The sequence below is a fragment of the Phalangium opilio genome, unplaced genomic scaffold (assembly GCF_054372755.1).
Source record: "Phalangium opilio isolate 3A_F unplaced genomic scaffold, DU_Popi_V2 ptg000528l_1, whole genome shotgun sequence".
Classification (NCBI taxonomy): Eukaryota; Metazoa; Arthropoda; class Arachnida; order Opiliones; family Phalangiidae; genus Phalangium; species Phalangium opilio.
The window spans coordinates 595,163-609,457 of record NW_028324242.1 but is presented as its reverse complement, the minus strand read 5'-3'; the positions used below and the strand labels follow the sequence as shown (position 1 = coordinate 609,457).

The window sequence follows — 14,295 nt, the reverse complement described above, 5'->3', positions numbered from 1 at the left end:
GTAATCCTTCACACTTTACCGACGAGGGAGGTTGTACATAAGCCCATGGCTTCACGACCCTTTACCTCATGTCTCTCAAATAAATAAATAAATAAATATCGTTTCATTCAGAATAATAGCTTCTAACAGTACCGTACATACCTAAGCCTAATCTAAACTATATTACCGAACATTCCCAAGCCCCTAAATGTCCAGCCAGCATTTTGTCCGAATAAAAAGCGTAACACTACCTTTTATCCCCCCGATTTGTACCCAAACAGACAGAAAATACTTCCGGAGCAGAACACACGCCAAAGAAAAAAAGACTAGGCCTAAAGAGATCCTGGTACGTGTGCCACTCTAGATTTTCTTCAGGGGAAATGCATTGGGGAAACAATGGATTAATCCGTAGAGCGATCCTAAGAGAACAGCATGGCTAATAATCGGCAACCCGAACATTCAGCCTATAGGGGATTGCAAGTACCCCGAAGGCGGAGACACTATAGCGAAATGCCTTTCCTCATTAGGACAAACAGAACGGATCCCTTTAGCTTTCAGGAAAACAACAAGACAACAATGGATAACTCCTTTGAATAAGGATTGAGTGACTTTGATTTGGATGGTAGTGACTAACATCATTATCAATATGCACCAGTAAAGAAATAAGTTGTTTAAGTTGATATTTTTGATGATATCAGAAGTGATATTTTCTTTTACAAACACTGCTCGTAACATGATATCAAATATGTTTACACAGGGTTGCCACGGAATTTTCAGAACCAAATTCCCTGACTTTTCCCCGACCTTTTCGGCCCATTTTTAAATTGCCTGACTTTTCCAGGTTTTCCCTGACCCGTGGCAACAATGCAGTACGATTTCTAAGTGTTGGTCTCATATTCAGACTCCGTATTCTACATCGGATGCGGACATCCTCGAGAAATGGCATTGGAGAATCCGTGGTACCTCCTTCTGCCGCGTAGTCTGTTGACTAAGCGAAAGATATCAGCGGCGCAATTAAGTTAATTCTTCCTCGGGCCTCTTTAAAAGGCGAAGGGATTCTCATGGCGCGGATTTGAGGAACACGGAACCGACGTCGAGTAGCTGTCCGAAACCGAAGTCGAAGTCGACAAACGAGCGAACATCGCGCGGCGTTAATGGCTTTCGAGTGGGTCGACGGATTAGTTTAGACGGAGACCCATTTGGGAACGACACCACGTGACCGGCTTAAAAACGAAAGGATAATTAATTCGTTCGGAACCAGAAGCCTTCGCTCGCTCAAACTCCTATAGACCCTTCCAATAATTCCCTAAGAGAAGCAAACACCACAAGGGGCGCTTTCCCGAGTTATATCCCAAGCTCCAGAGGCAGCGAAAGGAGGGGAGTTATAAGAGGGGAAAACAGAAAATGCACGTAGTACCCCGTTCCTCTTGGCGCTAGGGGAACTAACCTAAGATGGCGGCCGCCCCCCCCCTGTGTGTTGACTTCCTCGCGTGTAATTAATGGATTGGTCTATAGGCAGTCGCTTGCCGCATTTTTGATTTAATACCAAAGTCGGGAAGAGTCGAATGACGTCGGGGGAACCTCTAATTAAAACCACTCTAGCATCGAATGGAGCGTTCATTGTGTCGCGTTTAACGATTCAGTGTTTCTCCCGTTTTAAAAATTTTACCACCTTCCAATTTCAACGTACCCGTTGGAGGTTGGAGTTAATCTCTAAAATATTGCTTCTAGCGTGGCGGCAACGGAGCAACGCCGCCCGTCATAATCCCCTCGTATTAATTCTCCTCATTCAAAATGTCAGAAACTTCGAAATAACTACTACTAGGCATATTGTACGAGATACAAAAATGGTTGTACTAGGGTTTAAACATTTTCGAAATCGATATTTCAGAAAGACCGAGTTTTATTCTTGGCAAGTAGCTTGGCTCATTAGAGGAGCGCTTCTTTGACCAGTCCGAAACACATCCTGTCTTAAACTGATTCAAAACTGCCCCGTAACTAAAGTACACCACCAGTACGACCAAAGGTATAAAGACATAAAAACCATTATATACTTTTGGCGCGACATATCCCTGGTACGACGTATCCCTATAGTCCAGATGTTACTGGGGCTCTTCGCCTGTATAAATCCTAGGCACCATCCTAGCTAGCGAAATAGTATAAAATTCGGTTCTAAATTTCTTTACGACATTTGTTGAATTCGCGAAAAAGGTCAAACATAGGAGAGAGAGACACAAGGCGCGAGAAATAAGAATCCAAAAGTCGGCAAAGTCTCTTCTGTTGCCGTTCAGATTTATAGTTCTATTTTGACAGCGACGATAACGTCTTTTTCTCAAAGTTTACTCGCGGATCCAGGAATAAAGTAACCAGCGAGATAAAGAAAATACCCGGCCAAGATTCGAAGGAAAAAGACAGGCTAATACTACGGACTACCTTACAGACAATTTTATTTGTTTCAATACCCGTGAGACGGTAAACAAAGTGCACAAGTTCAGGAAGTAATATCTAACGGAGCTTTGTAAATTTTCGCCTACGAGTTTTTTGGTAAACCCATTGGGACACTTTTGTATCCAATAAAACAGTTGAAAATAATTCAACATCCCATAAAATATCTAAACATCAACGAATTTTGGTTATCTTTTAGGCTAGACTCGGCTAAATAATTCAATATAACCCTAAGGGAAATGATTAAAAACTCCAGGTGCCGTTCTCAACATGGCGTCCCGTGAATTTTAAATGAACTCGTACGGACCCACCCTTGGATATACAACCACCGAAATTTAACGGACTCTTTTCAAAGCTTTGAAAGATTGACAAAATCTTATAGAAACGGATAGAAACATCGAAAAGCTCTTATGACGTGAAAAAAACCCTTTCTTCCTCATATCCTATAAGCACTCTTCAAAAGCGACCGGAAAAAACAGCGTAACTTTTATTATCTAATATTTCCGTGCCTGGGATTATGGTCTTAAAAATACGCTTTCAATTATATTTCTCGCTAATCTCCAGGCTTTATTTTCTGAAATTTTTGGCTGTACCCAAACATCTAGGCAATAAAAAAAAACTGAAATAAGCCCTATTAAATTTAAACACGTTTTATGATATATTCGAATTGATAAAGAAGAGCCGCGAACCAGAATAAAATAAAAAGACATTTTCAAGGCATAGAAACAAGTCAAGATCTTTTCCTTTCATCAATTTTGCTAAAAATCAATAACACAGAATAAACCCCCTGAGTTAATACGCTTTTTCGACACACACGTACGTCTCTCTTTAAATCTAGTGACAGTACGGTATAAGAAAACCATAAAGGTGTATCGAAAATAGTTCTAAAATATCTCCTTAAAAAAAATGGAACCGAATCATATTTCTTTTGGTTCAAAATAATGTCAGTCGGCAGATGGTTCTTCATCTTTGTTTCACCAACATTTACTGTTACGTATTTTTCAAGTTCAGTCCCCCCCCCTTCCCAAATTACACCCTGTTGTTGGGTGTAATTTCAAGTCAGGTGTTTGGAACAGTTAGCGAAAGATACGGGCGCTCACTTTATTTTTATTAATTGATGGTTCCCCGATAACGATAACGATAACGAAGCCTGTGTAATTAAAATTTTTCCAATACATCAACTTTCTTAATTGCCTCAAAACTTTTACATGGCTTGCTCGCGATACAGCTTAAACTTAAGTGGTGCAGTGGCGGCAATTTAACACTCCTTATTTCCCGCCAAAAAGTGGACTCGTGTCGCAACTGCATGGGGCAAGTTTAAAATGTTGTTGTTTATTTCAATTTTACTGGAACAGCGCGTAATATTCCAATATTTATATCCTGAACTTGTCAAAATACCTCGTCAAGACTACCTAGTTAAAGGAATAGCGACGTGTTTTAAAAATGATCTCAAATCTAAAGAAAACCTTACTTTTTTGAGAGTTTAAACTCTTCTGATTCCAAAAATATATTTGATAAATATTTAAATTTGAGGGAAAACACAGAAAAAACACTTCAAACATTTGAAATTTGGGGGCAAAAGCAAATTTGCGGAGAAGATTTTTGGCGGGTTTTTCTCCTTGCTACGTCACTCACGGCATCTCGCGGGAAAGCCAAGCGCGAGCGCACGAGACTCCCGAGTCTACTAATGCCGCGCGAATCTGAATAAAATAGGCTTAACAAGGCGCGGCGACACTAACAGGCGTCACGTGAGCGATATCTAGAGAGAAAATTTCTCCTTACTACGTCATCAAACGAAACAAAATTTTAACTAAGCCTTTTCCAAACACAATACTTGGATTGCAATTTTCTAAATTGCTACGAAACCAAATAAAAAAGTAAACATATCATAATAAACTAGATTTTTCAAGCATTTTTTTCGCATATTAAGTTTGTGGATGACGAAAATTATGTCACTAACACTTTAAGTACCCGAGGTATTTAACAGTAGAATGCGCGTTACAGCCCCGACTTCCATATCACGTGGTAGCTATAGAAATCTTTCAGCTTTGTATACTTCGATGAGGTAAATAAAGGGGTTGGCTAATTTGTTTCGGGTTTAAAAGTGGTACGTGACCAGCGGCGATGGAAGGGAGGTGGCGTCTGTTGATTCGTAGCCAGATTCCAGACATCGAACGCTTTTAAGTTAGGTTCTTGAATTTTAATTAATGAGTTATTATAGAGTTGGCGGTTCTCCAATTATTGGAGGTTTCGGTGGAGTGTTTTTCTCCAGGCTTTCCCGACCATTTATTTAAGCGAATTACTAAGCGAGATAGGTGGCGACCACGGCCGACCACGTGGCAAGCGAACAAGCGGAAACCAATTTCTTAATGGGGAAATTTTCTAAAGAGGATGGCTCGAAGGGCTAGCCTAAGACGTACGTCTATAATTTTGGAAAAGCGTCAGACGTTGCCGACAGATTTGACACATCGATCCGAACTTCCGTGGCAGAGGCGGAGAGAGGTAAGCTATTCAACATTCGCCAGCGACATCTCTTCGATTTAGATTAAAGTAAAAGCTTTCTCGTAAACGACCCAGCATCCACTTAATGCGAGATTGGGCTTAGTGTCGCTACAAATCTCTTTTTAATACGATTATTTTGTTTAGGTTTAGTTAAACCCAAACAAATTAGAGTGCGCGGATCAAATTCGATAGATCGATATGTCGATTGCTTTTGCGAGATTTTGGAGGGAAACATTCCATAGGCCATATAATATTATTTACAATAATTCATTAAAAATGTGTTCAAAGTCACGGTTTTTCCCCGCCATGCCCTCGCGAAACATTTATAGGTATCCTCCACGGTAAATTCAAGATCATGGTACCCTAGAGACACACATTTGAAGGTCATATTATAGTCAGTGGTATAGTGGAGACAAACTTCAAGGTCATATTATAGTCAGTGGTATAGTGGAGACAAACTTCAAGGTCATATTATAGTCAGTGGTATAGTGGAGGCAAACTTCAAGGTCATATTATAGTCAGTGGTGTCCTGGATACAAACTTCGGGTTTACAGTAAACCGTGTCCTCGACTATGTTTTAGAAGGTAAAAGTAGGTTTTTCTTGATTTGATTTCGGATCTTGACGATTAAACTGGGAGGAGATTGTCTTAAAGGATGAATAAAAGGGTCAACAAAGTTGCCACTAGAGAATGAGAATGTATAGCGTGGTGCGGTGGCCGTAGCTAGCTCTTTCAGCACGGGTGAGACGCGAGGTAACGGGATGAGTACGAGGATGAAGATGAAGAGAAAGAGAAAGAGGTGTAACGATCAGTGACACAGATAGCTAATGGAAAAATCCGTCAAGGGCTACCAATCCTTTGATAAGGTAAGGAAAAATTGTTACTAAGAAGGCGTTCGGGGGAAACCCCCCTAAAAAAAGGGGCCAGCCAGCTTGACCACAGAAAAAAAACTACGTCCCTAATCGGATGATTGAATGAGAGAAAAACGTTGCCTACGGCCACCAATGACCGCTATAGAAGGCCCGGCCCGCTGGACTATAGGTAGAAGCGGAGAGGCCTGGCTTTATTTTCATCCCCTGTCCTTTATTTTACCAAAACGATTTCACCAAAAACCGATTTACGAATTGAAAGCCCGAGTAGAATTCTTAAACTTTCAGTAAGAATATAAAAGCCGCTTACGATTCCAAAGGAAAAACTTGATAACTTTTCAAAAATTGGTGGAACCGTTCTTAGAGTAACGAAAATTCTTTGAATGGTTTTGGTTAAAACGGATTAGATCTACGCTAAAAGTTCTATACATTTAAGTAACTAAGAACTATGAAAGAGGAACGTCAAATAGCTTCCGTTCTCTTTATATTCGATTTGCTTTTGAGCTTCCCACCCCCCCCCACCCCCTAAATGCTTTAGACTTAAATAGTATTAGGCTCTGATCTTAGACAAAAGTCGCGTTCGGAGCTTATAATCGTGACCCTTTTGAAAGATATAGCGTGACAAGTACACCTGTGATCCGGAAACAACTTTTCCAGCTCCGTCCTTATAGCAATAAAGAACTAAGTCGTAACTTTTCAAAGTATAAATATACGTGATTTTGGTAATTATAAAAATTGAAACCCTACAGAAGAATATATATTTCAGAGGATCGCGTGCCTTTCCTAAGATTTACAGTTTGTCCCGTAATGTGGCGGCGGCAAGTGGGACAGAGTCAGAGAGATAGAACTTATAGGGTAATGGCAGCCCTCTGCCTTCGACTGTATTAAGCTCTACGGGGAAATAACACGGGGTGCCATTAGTCTATTTCTTTGATGGGATCTAAGACCGACCGAATGCGCCTTATATATAAGAAACCTTACCGGTGGTATTTCAGAATCGAATGATTTTAGTTAGCTTTTACACGTTTCGAGGGGAACCCAACTATCTCGCGAGTGACACGTTATTGGAATTCGATATGTCATTAAAAATTCTAGGAAGGTGTCGACAAAAAAATATTGGACGGCTGTTAGGGCAAGACTACTTTTGGGAAATCAAAATATTTCCCGTATACAGTTGAAACGTGATTTGAAGTAAAGTATTTTTTATCGAGGGGTCGGACGTTTGTCAAAATCCCGTACACTTCGTTTGAAATCTGTTTAAAATCTCTCTCGAAAATCTCGAAATCCCGAAATCTCACGTCAAAATCTAAAAATCTTAAAATCTCACGTCAAAATCTAAAAATCTTAAAATCTCACGTCAAAATCTGAAAATCTTAAAATCTCACGTCTAAATCTAGAAATCCCAAAATCTCTACCTTAAAATCTGAAAATCCCGAAATCCCTATTTTAAAATCTGAAAATCCCGAAATCTTCACCAAAAATCCCGAAATCTCACATTAAAATCTAGAAATCCCGAAATCTTAACGTAAAATCCTAAAATCAAAATCTGAAAATCTCCTCGAAATCCGAAAATCTTGTTCCAAGGCCCGAAATCTCCTTCAAAATCTGAAAATCCTGAAAAAAATCCCGAAATCTTCTTCGAAATCTGAAAATCGCGTTCAAAATCTGAAAATCTCCTTTAAAATCCCGAAATCTTAAAATCTTGGACTAGATTTCCATATTTCTAAAATCTGAGTCAGAATCTCAAAATCTGGGGCAAAATCTCAAAATCTTTGTCAAAATCTTGAAATCTCAAAATCCCGTACACTAAAATGCCAAACGTCCGACCCCTCGATTTTTATCCTAGCACCGTAAGATCTCTTATTTTTTTGTCACTCATAAACAATATAACGTAACTAAACCAAAATATCATTATCATATATTGCAAAATAGGTTTCAATAATTATTGCTTAAAATTGATAAATAATTTTAGGGGGAAAAACCATTTCTTTAACTAATTAAATCACTCGAGAAAAGTATTATTATTTGCCGAATTTTGGTGAAAAATTAGAAACGCCATGGCCCCCTTTTTGACAAAGGCACTTATGGGAAATTATCTAAAATTCTAAAGGAGCTTATTTGTTAAATAATTTAGGCCTAGAGAAAAAAAAGTGAGCGTATCGTGTCTCGAGATCAAGGGAAACACGCAATTCCAAAAGAGAAAGGGGTGAATTGTAATTACCAAGGGGTGAACCTGCAGCCATCTAAACACGCGATCCGAACTAATTATTTAAAGGGAGGGTGAAGTGGAAAATCAAGTGATTTTTTATCGCTTCTTCAACTAATTTTAAGACCATTCTGCATAGTGAAACATCCAGGAAATACTTCCGAACGATTTTAAAATTCAAATTAGGTTCAGATTTAAAGGATCATTTTAAAGAAGCTCCTCCGACCAATCGCGTAACGCCCTGCCTTTTTGTTAACAAAATTCTCGTGGCACGTGCTCCATGGCGAATGAAATTTAGCGCGAGATTTGGTTAAATTAGGCGCGCGACGTGATAATCGTGGCGCGAGACATGGAACGTGCCACGAGAATTTTGTTAACAGAAAGGCAGGGCGTTACGCGATTGGTCGGAGGGGCTTATTTCCAATTATAATTAAAATCTGAACCTAATTTGAATATTAAAATTTAAAATCATTCGGAAGTATTTGCCGAATATTTCACTATGCAGACTGGTCTTATAATTAGTAGAAGAATCGATAAAAAAAATCACTTGATTTTCTACTTCACCCTCCCTTTAAAGATCCCTTATCAAAGTTGAAACAAAGGGGGGGACGCGACGGAGCTTAATTTTCAACCTTTGACCAACTATTCCGTGTTTGATATAAACTAAGGTATAACGTCCGGTACAAGGATAGGTAAACAAGATTCGTTTTAAAATTCACTTCACGTCGACGCTCCTTGGCCAAAATATTAGAGAGATTAAGCGACTCTTTATTCGCTAGGATATCAACATTAAGTCGAGAATGTTTGCGGCTTAATCTCTCTAGAGGTCAAGAGTAATTAAAATGGGTACTCACGCGATATCTTCCAGTTTCATTCCTTTCAACCTGGTGTGCAAAAGAGCGCAAGTTTTGTGATCGCCGGTGTTGACGGCCCTCCGCCTGTTCAACGTGACCCCGGCCGGAAGGTCCGGTATCGAGAGTCGACTGGGAGCTTTAACTCGCCTGCCGCCGCCGCCGCCGCCGCCGGACGATCTCGACTGTCGCTTTCCGGAAGCAGCACCACCCCCGGCACCCCCTCCATTGGGGGAGGTCCTCGGGTGGCCACCCCAGCCGCCCCCGTTTTCGGAGACGTTCGTACCATCGTCGTCGTCCTCGCTCTCCTCGCGCTGAGTGGTCAGCGTACCTTAGATTTTACAAAAAACACGACCATCAACTTGATTGAATTTCTTAATTAAGTTAAAATAAAGGGGTCGAACACTACCAGTCTAACCTACTATCCACGCACACGCGACACTACCTTTTTCCCCATTAGAAACACCTTTGAACTTTCACGTCCTTTTTGTCAAGTGGGCTTTAAGAAGACTTTAACTAACAAAATTCTACTACGGCGATATCTCTAATAAATCCAATTAATTTTTTTATAAATATTAGTACCAAATTATACTACGCTTTCACGCAAAATAGGGTAATGGTAAATGTTCGACCTCTCACGCGGGTAGAATAAACATTCTAAAGCAAAAAGGGAAAATTCAAGAAGTTCGACACTCGTTCAAACTCTTAAGTACGTCATGACGGATTTTAAAATATTCGGATGTAGTGTCGACTCTCTCGCCGATTGCATTTTGACTATTAAGTTACAGTTCACGACTCTCGAATTTCCTTAAATAAAGCTTTTAATACTTCCCCTTAGTATGATTATGACGTCATATCAGCTAGGCCATCGCGTATGGTCAAAATGACGTATGAAAAATAGTTACGAGTATCCAGATTTGAGATGGACAAACTCGGTTTGAGGAGAGTTCTAACTTTAGCAAACTAAATTAAACGTAACCGTAACTTAATAGCGAATATTGGAAGCGGGTGGCTTTTCCCTTTAATTGTAACGATATTTCCAAAGACTAACCCATACACAAGCGGCGTCCGCTATCTAGCTCCGACCAGTCCGCTTCATAAGGAACTGACTTAAACAATTAGGATATAAATTTTACCCTTACGCGTCTAGCGAACGGAATACTAAGGCTTCATCGACAGAGAGCGAGAGCGTGGGTGGATTGTTGGGAAAGATATTATTAGACTTGTGTTTTGTCGTCATCTAGCGACTAAGTAACCCTTTGCCCTTGTTACGTAAGGGGGATCTTCAGCGGCCGTGACGTCAATATTTAGGCTTCGCGCTCGTTATAAGCCATTGGTCTTGTCTTAGGACTCATTAGGCGAGAACACGTGACCCTTACCTGGTATCAACTTGTGGGGGTGTGGTGAGATATTGGGCGATGAGCCGCGCCTCCTGCTGTTGATATGTCGGCTTCCGGTTACTCCAATCATGATGGTCAGCGGTAGCGGTAGCGGTCAGTTGCCCAGCCAACAACCGGGAGATCGCTCCGATTGGTTTATATCTTGGACCCGCCAGGACTTTCAAAACATGGCTTCTGGCTTAAATACAACTTTTTGGCAAATACCTGAAAATAAAACCGTATTACCTTTAATTAAAATACTCTATAATGTCCTTTAAATTACACGTACATTTAATAAAACTATACGACGGCCCGAGTATTTTAAAGTACGCTAAAATTAAAATTACAACCACAAATTTGTAAAATGAATTTAAACCGCTTGATAAAACAAAGACCTAACTGATCTTCGTCTTTACAGAACGATGAATCATCAAACTGCCGAAGTCTGCGCAGACTCCGAAAAAGAATTACATCCCCCCCCTTCGTTAAAATTCAACGCGTAATAGGCATAAAAAGTACAAAGTTCAATTTTAGCACCACCACAATGACGAGCGAAGCAGTGACTTTTTCGCGACCCGAACACTCTAAGCGTGGGGGAATGCATCTCATTTACTTCCCCCGGTTATAGCGCCAAATGAAAACGGCGCTTTGAAAATTCGAATATGAACTTGATACTGGAATTAACTTTTACCATTATGAAATAGGCGAGTCTATTGATAGCGGAGTGACACATAATGTTAAACTAAAGACAACCCCGAGGTCACAACCCGAAGGAGCGTTTTTTAACTAAGTCTAGGGAACACAAAATTCAGTTTTATTCTTGGAAGGTTCTAATAATTATTTGAGAGAAAGCACCGCACAGGGGGAGAGCAGGGAAATAAGCTAAGTCTCCCCTCTTGTGGGGTTTGCTCCTCCGCTGAAATTTATGGAATGGCCTATTCTAGAGAGAAAAATACGCCCTTTAACTAGCCTAATTTTGAAGAAAATGGAAACTAAAAGCTTTTATGGGTTTCAAATTCTCGAGAAAGAAGGGGTTATTAGATTAAATCAATTTAGATCCGATGGAATCGAATTCAGTAGCAGATTTGGGGGCAGTCAAAATTATAGATTTAAACCCATTTTTGAACTCTAGGCTAGTAAGTCCGTACGCCGCAGAAATCTCTTTGTAAAGATGGAATTCAAAAGAACTTGAAGAGTATATCTGAATGAATCAATCCTGCATGCAGGGCGTGAGAGAGAAGATGGAAAAGCCTTCTCTAAGAGCGAGGGTGTATCCTAAGATAGGCCACAGAAAAAGAAACGTAGTAGATCATGGATATGTAGAGCGTTACCTAATCGTCTCAATCAGCTATCCGCGAATTTTCCGCGATGCTCCAACGGAGTCGACTAAGCTAAGGCCTATGTAAAAACCGCTGACCACACGTATTTCTCCCGCTTCTAAAAGGAACGCCTTCGGATTTACGGCCTTGGTCACGTGTCAGGGGTTATTTATAGGAGTTCACGTAACGGGGGCAAAAGTTTTCATCTTAAGATCATTTCCAGATTTTCATACGAATATTACAAAAGCCCCGAGGGACTTTACTAGTCCCGAAGCTACGAGATAAACACGAAGGTCTACGATTAACCCTAAAAGTACTAGGCCTAATTATGCATTTTACTTTCAGAGATACGCCTTGATTTTACCAGAAGTATATATACCACTCCTCTTCGAGAGAAGTGTAACACAAAGAGGGGTAGTTGTAACACGATTACTAAACCGAATCACATACGCGATAAATAGTTCCCCCTTACCATTACTTTATTAGCGCTTAACTATTTGCCAAGGCGCATGCGCTTGTGGATTTTTGTCCCACGTTAAGACAATCAAGGTTTGAGAGTTGATTGCTGACCATTTAGTACCAAACAGTTATATAATTCACCCCGTGCACGGTGCGATGCCCATCTGAAGTTTGATGAGCGGGAGAGCAAACAAAAAGGGTGAGGGTCCTGTGAAGAATAGTGTTACATAACTAAAGTATTAAGAGGATACAGAGTGTCATCCTTCCTCAATTATCCCCTTCTGATGTAAATGCATGTAAATTTTCATAGTTTAAAAAACTTACGCGCTAAGCCTAACGCTTAGTTTTAATTTATAAAGCGTCGATCATAAAGATATCTAACCAATTAGCTAACCCAGCGCGAAACCACGTGACGCTTTCAGTACGGGAGTTCTTTTATCAATGCTAATTGGCCAGAGTTGCCTAAAACTACCGTAAGACTTGAAGGTAACCTTTTCAGTACGAAACGCCAAATGGGGGGGGGGAAGAGTGTTAGATTCCATTTCTGGTTGCGGGTTTCGTAGATTCAGGTTGTCAGACTGAATTCGCTGTAATTCGAAAAACATACTTTGATAGATGACGAGAAAAATGCAATTCCTTTTTTTGGAAACATTGTTTTGAGCGCTTATTGTCAAATCTTTTAGATGTTTTTCTCTATACTACCGGCCATACCAATCGATATTATTGTTTTTACGTGTGTGCCACACGGATGATGTATTAGAATGGTAAAGGGGGGGGGGAAGAGATTCTTCAGTGTTAGTAAGAAGAAACGTTTTTTTTTTATTCGCATTTCAATGACACTTATATAAATACAAAAATAATCGCAACCATAATATTCAATTGAGGAACCTCACAAATCCCATGAAATACGAGGTAAACAATCAAAATCCCTTGAACAATGAAATAAAAAAACTCAAAAGTTCATGAACTGAGAAATAAACAATCGTAAGATCATAATCCAAGAAGTAAACAATCCAAAGCTCATGAAATATGAAGTAAATAATTCAAAATCTATGAAGTAAACAACCCAAAAGCTAATCAAAGTGAAGTAAACAACCCAAAAGCTAATCAGAGTGAAGTAAACAACCCAAAAGCTAATCAAAGTGAAGTAAACAACCCAAAAGCTAATCAACGTGAAGTAAACAACCCTGAAAAAAGCTTCAGGGGTCCCCAATCTCGAATAAAGAGTTCTAAGAAGTGTTGTTTAAATAATTTCTTGGAACCCATGGCGAAATGAGCTCCACTTATTTCCCCATAGGTGGCGAAACCCGCGGCGCTTTTCATATAGCGAAACCAATAGAAGGCAGTCGATCGATAAGAGCGGCGGCCCATTTAAATACAGTTCGGTTGAAAACGCTCGATTTCTCGGCCGACTAATCATACATTTTAAGCCCACAGTTAGACGTAAGAGGATTCAGAGAGAGAGTGTCTACAGTCCGTCTTTAATCTTCCTCTGGAATTTATCAGAGTAATTAGTATTCGGAGAGGACAGTAGCTCCGCCCCCCCCTAAATACAAACGGTTTACCGTTGCCAATAGCAACGCCATACTGGACGATGGCGAGTTATCCGTGGAGGGATTAAAAGGATTTTCGAATCCACAGCACCCACCCACCATCCGGATGTAAGAGATTAAAACAAAGGGGATGAATGATCTATATTACTAAGTCTATTCATCGGAGCGAGGCGCCGCCTGGTGGTCGTGGATGTCGTGCTTGGACATATTAGTGAACTATATATGACGTCAAGAGTATTATTTTTGGCCCGAGATTTACGAGACTCTTTTGTTATAAGCGTAGATGAATTTAGATGATTCTAAAGGTTAGCGTCTAATTATAATCTTAAGATGACGTATAATAAAAGAATGGGGCTTATTATTCATCCTCGGTTAATCTCCTACAATAATAGGAACGAAGATTCCGTCGTGATTCGCTTCTTAATTATCAGATTTGAATTTCAGGAATCGAAATTCCCAGACAAATTTCTGGGAATAAGATAAGGTCCTTACCGAAAAACCCTTAGATCTAAAAAGAAATTCAGTCCCAAAGATGTTTTTACTAAACTAATATTTCATCAAATATTTTTACCGTAACCAGGGATAGATTTAATTTTAGAAGTAGGAATGGAGAACGGTTAGTATTTACTTCAGTCCGACTCATAGACCACCCAGTATAGAGCCCCCTTCCTCCAACACGTAACGAAAAGTTTAAATTATCTTATTGGCTCACTTAAACTACGTTTTGATGACGT

The 14,295-nt window shown here is 40.0% G+C and overlaps 1 protein-coding gene across 18 annotated transcripts in view; it reads right to left on the bottom strand.

Annotated features, from left to right (window-relative positions):
- The window catches only part of cac (calcium voltage-gated channel subunit cacophony), a 151,679-nt gene that overhangs the window by 94,449 nt on the left and 42,935 nt on the right, over positions 1–14,295 (bottom strand). For all 18 annotated transcript variants that reach the window (XR_016379743.1, XM_089861926.1, XM_089861935.1 and 15 more), the window contains exons 3-4: positions 10,231–10,455; positions 8,855–9,182 (exon numbers count right to left, since the gene is read on the bottom strand). Coding sequence is in view for 17 of the 18 variants with exons in the window: in XM_089861926.1 (XP_089718052.1) it covers positions 8,855–9,182; positions 10,231–10,321 (419 nt within the window). In the remaining variant the exon portion in view is untranslated. The remainder of the gene's footprint in view (positions 1–8,854; positions 9,183–10,230; positions 10,456–14,295) is intronic.